The sequence below is a fragment of the Magallana gigas genome, chromosome 9, assembly GCF_963853765.1.
Source record: "Magallana gigas chromosome 9, xbMagGiga1.1, whole genome shotgun sequence".
NCBI lineage: Eukaryota > Metazoa > Mollusca > Bivalvia > Ostreida > Ostreidae > Magallana > Magallana gigas.
Genome location: NC_088861.1, coordinates 26073259 through 26082711, shown reverse-complemented (window position 1 = coordinate 26082711; position 9453 = coordinate 26073259). Strand labels below are relative to the sequence as shown.

The window sequence follows — 9453 nt, the reverse complement described above, 5'->3', positions numbered from 1 at the left end:
AAGGCCGATATATAGAAGCTGTTAATCAATGATGTTGCATGCTCTGGATGAGAACATAGCACTTAACTACAATCGTTCGCAGTAAATATCTGTGTTGTAAAACACCTTTGCATGGTTGTGTCATTTGGGGGGGGGGGGGGGGCGCAATATGCAAAATGACAATGTATTACTTCAAAACTTTGGGAAAATAATACAATGCTAGTCACTCCTATTGTAGGAAAAAATACATGTAGTTAGGTTCAAAGTTTTAAACATTTTGGTATGTTGAATTTAAATCCTAAATTTAACTAGTTTTCACCCAAACTGTCTGAAATAATTAAAAGGTTTTATAATGTTTTGTTTGTTAGATTGATTAATTTTAATTTTTACGTTCACACTGTTTATCAAAGGCTTTGTGTTAAAAATTCGTGTTAATTAAAAGTAACATTTTTATCATAAGAGTACATACTTTCACTAATAGCATTTCTTGTTTAGTCATTTTCTTTAAAAAGGAATATTGTAACATAAAATTACAAAGATATATTAATGTACATGCAGCCAGCCATTATGTTGTTCATTTGTTTAAAGGTTCATGCCATCACCTTTTGTGACAAGTCAACCATGACAATAAAATATGTGGAGAAATGTCCAACAGACGCTAAATCCTGGAAGATCGCCGCCGAAAAAATGAACTGTGAATCCATTGAACAACGTTGCTCAGATTCTTTCAACACCGGGCGACACCAGTTCCAGTACCATTGCGTCATCAATGCCTGGAGGAACGCCACTTTGGAAGTGTGTGCCCTAAATAGAACTATATTTGGTATGGAATGCCCCCCCCCCCCCAAAAAAAATAAATTGTTCTCCTTTTTCGAATAGACTTAAACTACCACTTTAAATTAGTGTTTAAATGAAAATACTTATTATGATCTGTGCAATATCTTGATTCATCGAAAATTCTCCATATCTCAGACATCGAACTTCATACACTTGTATATGTACATGTACCAAGTAATCCTAAATATTACTATACTAATTGTAAAAATTATACAAGGTTAAAAGTTTTATGTCAAACTTTTCCGGTCAAAGTAACATGTCGTGTTAAGTATCTGAAAAAAATGGATCTGTCTCAATATTACCAGAGTGAGGGATCGCATGATTTTTTGTACCTTTTTTTTTAACAGTGCAGCTGCCAATTAAAGAAAGTGCATGAATTGAAGATAATTGCATGGAATTGAAAGTTTTGGGTTGTTAAATATATTCATCCTCTCTATATAGACAATAAGTGTTTTGAACCTGTTATCTATAAAGTACTTTTTGTTCTACACATAGGTTATTGTACAGAGTACAACATCAACGGGACTGTGATACAGGACAACTATGGAGCAGACTGTACAATGTTTAACCCGCCATGTCCGTCATCGTACAACTCGGCAGAGGCCTACAAGTGTCAGTTTAATTTCGAATAGAAATATTCAGGAAAAAATGAAAATAATATAATTCTATAAAAATTCTAGAAATCTAAACAACCAAAATGATTTGTTATACCCAACAATCTCTTTAAGTTTCGATATGAGACGTATAATTATAATTATTTAATGTTGAACCCACAACTGTCACAGCTTGTCACATTCCCATAAAACCTCTTTAATACTGCGTTTCTAAAGCTGATTCATTTGTTTTCAGATCAAACTTGCTATGACCTGATGAAAAGGAATCGTAAGATGACAGAAGAAACTGTTACAGATTTGAAGGGACCTAATTCAGCTCCAGAAAGGTACCAGATTATGCACCTAAACCATAATATCCGCCATCAATCTAAACACTGTTTATATGCTTTAGTTGCAGTAGGAGATCTTCATTTTCAATATACATGTAATAATTATATCAATTCTTTTAGCAGAACTAAAAATTACGAACAAGTATTTTCAAACTAAAAAGTATCATTAACAACTTTCATTCAAGATTCTCAATCATATTACAATTATACCAATACAATATTAGCTGTATCTCATAGTGTAAATGCATGAATTATAATGTTTTATTCATATGTCTGACCACTTTTTTTTCAGACCCTGTGGAACATTGGTCCTAACAATCCTAACCATTCTCCATGAGATATTGGTGCATGTTTTATAACTTTATTGAACATTTTATATAACTTGACAACATATGCATGTAGATAGATAATTATAACCCCTTTACTGGTTGCAATGTATACATTCTGTGCACTCGTTCTAAGAAAACATTCTGCATCAGTTAACATTATCTTGAAAATAGAAAACCACTGTATTATATTTGCATTTTCCCCCTATAAATCCTACAGTTCATGAAAACAATACGTGTAACATGTATGTTTACGGTATAATAAGCTTATGTAAATATTTTTACCATGCGAATGTATTGGTATTGTAATAAAAAATCATACATTGTATTTTAACTGAAAGTATCCTAATCTCACCTGTTTTCACCTAGAATATAAACATACATAATTTCTCAAATTTAAATACATTGTTCGTGTATATACGCATTATACAAACGCTACATGGTTGACTTTGTGTAATAACTATGTATATGGTTTTAAGCAAATAAGTTGTAAATACTATAACATGTAATCCCAAGAGTCTTTTAAGAGTGTAGACTGTTGATAGTAAATAATTTATCAGAACGTAAACATTTGATTATATGGTTAGTCTTTCCCCTTGAGTAAAGGATGGTTTATAGAGTTAGCCACTTCCCTTCCCCTTCACCACCATTCCTTTGTGGGCAGATTGGATCAGATTTTAATTGATAATCAAACTAGTTTTACACATTTAAATTGCATTTATGTTACACTTATATAAGTCATATACATAACATGTTCTTTTTCAAATATATGAAAATCAACGGTTATAATCGAAGGTAACACACTCCACCTCAACATGCATTATTCAGGTTGGGGGCTTTTTACATTTTAAATAGATTATTTCCTGTATTTATTTTATATTTAAATTATAAATATTTGCAAAGGGGCGTGTTGTTTACATGACTTAGAGATAATTTTTATCAAAAGGTGTCAACTATTCCGTGGGGTGGGGGTTGTTCTGGAGCACCTGTGGTTTACCGTCAATTTTTTGCCTCAAATCAGATGATGATAGATCTGTTTTAAGAAATCCTTGGACAGGGAATGGGCAGGGATGAAAGAATAAGACGCTTATAACTACATTGAGAGAGGGGTGGGGATTGGAAGTTTCCGTGGCCAGATATATCTAAAAAGATACAATCGACTGCCGTATCATGATATTTCATTGGTTTTTCAGTCAAGGCACCCTACCCATTATTCATCTGGTCATTTCAGTATCTGCGATTACAATTAAGGAAGTAAAAACACGGAAGTGCCCGTAGTGCAAAAACATTGGCTCTCAATTTTAAACACCAACTTGACATATTTTCTAATAAAACAAGGGATCCAGATACAATGATTACTTTAAAATAAAATAAAAACAAGCGAACTCTCTCTTAAAAATACTTATTTCATGCGTGTGAAAATTTGTTTTGGCGTAGTAGAAGTAGTAACCTACTTACCTTAACAGAGGTTATGCGCATGCGTGCAATTTCGAAACATTCAATGAGCAATAGCCTTCCAAACTTGCGCTATTCCGGAAATAGATAAATCAAACGAAATAAACTGTTTGCTCGCCGTTTAATAAAGGTTTAGATCGATCGATGTACTTGATAGCGCTGGATCGCCCGGTATAGATTACAGCACTTTCAGTATCTAAATATCGGAGTGTATTATAATCGGTATGCTAAAGGTGGAATGTTACACCTTTTTTATTATTTAAAAGAAGTTAGTTATGGATCATTAGAGCATAATTTCTGAAACATGATTCCCTTGCTCAAAGAAGGATATATATATGCTCCTGAATATTAAATACGATATTTTCTGTATTTTAAATGAGGAAGTGGAAATGCTGTTTTGGTTGCCAGTAACACATTGTAGAGTTAAAAAATGTGTCAAAACAATTCTCATTATGATTTTAGGAGCCAAGCCCGTTTTAACATTAATTTCAATGTAACAATAAATAAAGGGGTCGAACTCTGACCCAGAAAAAAAACTACCAGCTCGCTTCAACAGCCTAATAAACCTTGAATATTTATTACATTCGCAATGTGCATGAAGTTTTAAGAAAAGTGATGTCTGGGATACATGCATGCCGAATTTCGAGTTGATATGTCCTAAAATATCAGAGATGTACGTCATTATTCTCTCGAAGTCGCCAGTTTATTTTTACTCGGACATTTACCGGTCCAGGGCTCCAGATGGGTTTTTGCCTATGACAACAACAGCATTTCGACAAGTCGAGAAGCATTTGCACTAATTTTTTTTAAAATCTCACACGAAACGCACGCTACTGACATCCTCAAACTCCAATAAAATTCCTTATATACTCTCCAAAGTGGACTTTTATTCTGCAACTACAACGATTTCTGACCAGAGTTCGACCCCTTTCTTTATTTATGGTTACATAGAAATTAATGTTAAAAAGGGGTTGACCGCTGTGATTATGATTATGTTTTCATCTTCTACCATCTGTTGAGTGATAATGTCAAAGGTCAGCTTGCTTGGTGCGTTGTGCGCTATACAATTATAGAGGGTGTTTTTATAATGTGAATAAATGCATGAAGTGAAGTGTGGACAGCTTGATATTTTTCCATTCACTTAGTATTGTTCTCCTCTATGTCTCAAACAAACCGATTATAATTCACAGCGATAAAGAAACTGAATTGGTTGAAATCTACACGATCAATTCTGTCACCATACTTTGATGGCTTGAAACCTTCAGCAACCTCAGAAATTTTTTTATTTAACCCGCTAACGCGCCTCCTTATATATATCCTGCATGAATCACAGGATAGCATTTTATTGTTTAAATGTACATCAAAACTACACATGTACATACAGTATATACATGCCTCTTATACCTCTTGAATCAAATGACACTGTTAAATGACCCTGAAGATGGAAACCGAAGCGATTTTGAACTTCTTTTAAATTAAATTCGAGTTCATGTGTCTGCATTATCCGCCTTGCTCAAGTCTCTATTTTAGTAACCAGTGTTCTCTGTAATACATTTGCACCTTTAAATGATACAACACGGTAATGTTAATGTGCATATCGCCGATGCCCTAATTTTGTACAGCAAGGAGGACCCTTTTAATGAAAGCTCATCAAATTGTCTTTTCGTGTTCAAATGTTGTAGTGGGGTGTCAGATTTGCTATCCGGCAAAATGCTCCTGGGTTGAAAATCTCTGACAATAAAACTAAAGAAGGGAGATTCCCGGTTTTTGAAGGGTGTTTATAAAAAAATTTCAGTTCTTTCCTTCATATCATAATTCAAATGTGAGCAAATCATCTGGTCTTAACTGTGTCAAGAATCTGATTAAATGTCACAATAAAATGAATAAATACCTACATTTACCAATAATATAATTGAGTTCTTTGTTCCTCACAAATGATTTATTCGTGTTGGCTAATACAATGACACTGTACATCTTGAACAATTCTTGGTTAATAGTGTCTAGATAGCAACTTTTCGACTGAATATGTTTTGTCTACAGATTCTGGTAAAAATCAAGTGTCAACAACGATCTGATACCATTTTAACAATCCGAAACAAATGAATGATCTCTGAACTTTAAAGGTGTAATGTGTCCAATACAGACAAACAACGCATGCATCATTTAACTAAATGAATAAGAGTTCTAGCACCCTATAGATAGTTTTAAATTCTAGCTCAAATTGATTGATATTATCACTAATAATCCTAATATATAAGGCCTGTAATTTAAAAGAAAATAACCACATTCTTTTTTTCCTGGGGATGATGGAGACACTTGTGTGGATGGTTTTACTGCTGTCAACAATTAACATTTTTATAAAGGTAAAATGTATTGAATACTTATCATAAATGATTAACTAGTTTATGAATTACATGTATGTGTTACCTATATACTTTTTTTAACCAGCCTCCTCTGCATAGATTTTTATTTGATCAGTTTTATTTTTACGAATTTTGTTTATTTCAAAACGCGTCCTGAGAATGATTCATATAATTATCCAAACAATATCGGGTGCAATGGAGATCGGAGACCAGACAAATAAATGCTTGCAAGGAAATATGATATTCAGTGCATAAGTCGATTAAGTTTCGAGAAAAGGACTACATTCAACTTGAATTGTTATGATAGAAAAAAAAATAACTAAAAAAAAATAAGTTAAAACAACGGGATTTTTAAACAGATGTAACGTTTATCAATAATTTGTTTTTAGTCAGGAATATTTTAAAGTGTAGTTGTACAGATGAATCAGTAATCTCTATTTAATATCGTTTTTGGAAGGTTTCAGCCATTACATTTTGTGAAAAGTCTGCCATTACGGTAAGATACGTTGAACACTGTCCAACAAACTTCAGATCTTGGGAAATTGCGGCCAAAAGGATGAACTGTGAATCCATTAAACAACATTGCTCGGATTCCTTCAACACCGGGCGACATCAGTTCCAGTACCATTGCGTCATCAATGCTTGGAGGAACGCCACTTTGGAAGTGTGTGCCCTAAATAGAACTATACTTGGTACGGAATAAAAACAAATTGGTTAAGGTAGTCAATCCGTAACTTAAGGGAATTTTACAATTTTGATTAATCTAAACTGCATTGACAGACATCAAACGGTGTCTATATAGCTCTGGATGCAAATCCCTAATAATCCGCGCAATATCTTACAGTAATTCATCGGAGATTCTCCGGATTTTCAGACATCAAACGTCATACACTTTTGTATACAAAGTAACCCTCAAAGGTTACTCAAACTGATTTTAACAATAATACAAGGTAAAAACATTTATGTCAAACTTCTCCGGGTATCGGAACTTATTGCGTTAAGAATTTGAAAATATTGGATCTTTCTTAGTAATACCAGAGGGAAAGTATGCGCATGTTAAGCGCGTTTTTGTTACCGCTTTTTCCAATCGTGTCAGTCATAAAAAGTGACTTTAAGATACTTAGAACTTAAAGTCAGTTTTGTTTTTTTAGATATTCATTCTCTCCAGGTAGATTATAAATGTTTTGAACCATTTATCTGCAATGTATACTTTTTGTTATACACATAGGGTATTGTACAGAATACAACATCAACGGGTTTGTGATACAAGATAATTATGGGGCAGACTGTACGAAGTTAAACCCGCCATGTCCGTCATCGTACAACTCGGCAGAGGCATACAAGTGTCAGTTCATATACAGCAAGAAAATGAATAATTACCGTATATATAATATAATTATTCAATTTTAACTCGAGAAATCCAAATTCTTCAATAACGCTCATTCATTTGTTTTCAGATCAAACTTGCTATGACCTGGTAAAAAGGAATCGTAAGATGGCAGACTACACTATTAAAGATTCGAAGCATCCTTATTCGGCTTCAGAAAGGTACCATATGTATGCGTGTAAATCCATAATATCTGGCAACATTCTAAATAGCATTACTGAACTGGTATATATAATTATATGCTTTGATATCGATTGCAGTAGGTATAATCTTCATATATTTAATACCATTATGATATCATTTATTCAATTCATATACATGTAGTTAAACTAAAACATAGTTATGAAGTAATTTTAAAGAGATAAAACACTTGATACCTAATTTAAAAAAAATGATAAATTTTGTTCAAGCTTTTCAATCATTATATTTGAAATACATGTACTGTAGTATACCAATATGTCATTTGACTTTTACACTGTACATGTATGTTAATTATTGTTATATTTATGATAAGTCTTACCACATTTTTGTAGACTCTGTGGAATGTTGGCCTTACCAATCCTGACCATTCTCCATGTGATGCGTGCGCATGTTTTGTAAAAACATTTCATATAATTTGGTTACTAACGTGTAGTATGCAGGCATGTAGCATCGTTTTTGAAAGTGGTGGGGGGGGGGGGGCAGACTCATCCAAAAAATCTTGACAAGCAAAAAAAAAAAAAAGGAAAAGGCTACTTCCCATGCAATCCTGATAATCCTAATAAGGGGGGGGGGGTATACTTTTCAATTCAATTTCACTGTTTATATCCTTATTTTATACTCGATTTTTACATGGTCACAGAAAAGTGGGGGGGGGGGGGGGCTACTCCATATTACTTCAATTTTTTGTAGTAAATCCTCCCCCCCCCCTGATGCTACGTGCCTGGTATGGAATTGAAACTTTGAGTTTTATATTATAATTTTCCAAGCCTATTTTTTAAAATGGATCTTTTTTAAAATGGTTCTTTTATTATAACGTAGACTCATAGAAAGTATACCCTTTTCCGCCTTGTGCGATATACACAGAAAATTCGCCTACCCGTGTAATATAAATCCAAGGGGTGTGATATAAGATGGCTTTCGGGCGGATATATACAGCGACCTCAGGATTATATACGATGCGACATATAATTTCATTGAAACTCAGTTAAATCAATAAAAAAAACCCGCAAAAAAAACAAAAAAAAAAACCATATGAAATATATATGCATTCTTCTAACAGCTAGAAGCTTTATCTTATTTATCAATGCATTGATTTGTGTAGTATGTAAGATTTTAATTTTTCTGTCATGTAAAAAGGATGTACTAATAAAATATATTATTATTTTTTTTTATTAAACAGTAAAGATACTTCAAGTTTCATGAGTTTTACTTTTTAAGGTAAAATGCAATATGTAAAATGCAATTTTAATTTAAGATTCAAAGGTTGAGACACATTTTTAATGGCTGTCAGATATATGCATGTACCCTATTGAATAAAAGACACAGCTATGTATTTTGACTGCTTTATACACAATTTTACAAAAACATGTTACTATCACAAACAATTTATGATATTTAGGCTTATTAATTCACATCAAACATGTGTATCACTATGTATTTAAAATGACATGGTAATGTAGAGACAAACCGCGACGACTTTGAATGTCTGAGAATATTAGCAATTGTAAATGAATTGGAGTACATGTACTACCGCAAATAAAGTATGTTTAGCCAGGAAAAAAAACTACGTAATTGCAGGATTTGTTGTTTATCGAAATAAAACGTAAATTCTGTCACAAAAATAATATATGATAAAAAGCGCACGGCAATAAACGTAAAATGAGGCCCGTACAATGGGATTACCGAAAGTGTATACATACGTGAGCACATTTTTCGTCAATTACACACATAATTATTTTTAGGTTACACATATCAACTTCATCAATTTTTATGTTTATCAAAAGTGATTTAAGTATTGGCCTATTTTAAAAATTTTTACATATGAGCAGATACCAAAATATAAATACTATTAGTTACATGTAGTTGTCAAAAAATACTACATGTACTTACATGCAATGCCCCCCCCCCCCCCCAACCATTTGACACCCCCAACCAATCAATTCATAGCCATGAGTACGGAAC

The 9453-nt window shown here is 33.0% G+C and overlaps 1 protein-coding gene across 3 annotated transcripts; it reads left to right on the top strand.

Annotated features, from left to right (window-relative positions):
- The first annotated feature begins 554 nt into the window (after positions 1–554).
- On the top strand, positions 555–8039 carry LOC105319322 (uncharacterized). Of its 3 annotated transcripts, none has more exons than XM_066071592.1 (4): positions 555–802; positions 1312–1428; positions 7361–7451; positions 7824–8039. In XM_066071592.1, exons 1-4 carry the CDS (start codon positions 601–603, stop codon positions 7888–7890), a joined length of 477 nt encoding a protein of 158 aa, XP_065927664.1. In that variant the 5' UTR covers positions 555–600; the 3' UTR covers positions 7891–8039. The 3 variants fall into 3 exon arrangements, with proteins under 3 accessions (XP_065927664.1, XP_065927665.1, XP_034330979.2); XM_066071593.1 differs by lacking the exons at positions 7361–7451; positions 7824–8039 and adding exons at positions 1666–1756; positions 2052–2199; XM_034475088.2 differs by lacking the exons at positions 555–802; positions 1312–1428 and adding exons at positions 6364–6595; positions 7132–7248.
- The last annotated feature ends 1414 nt before the right edge of the window (positions 8040–9453 follow it).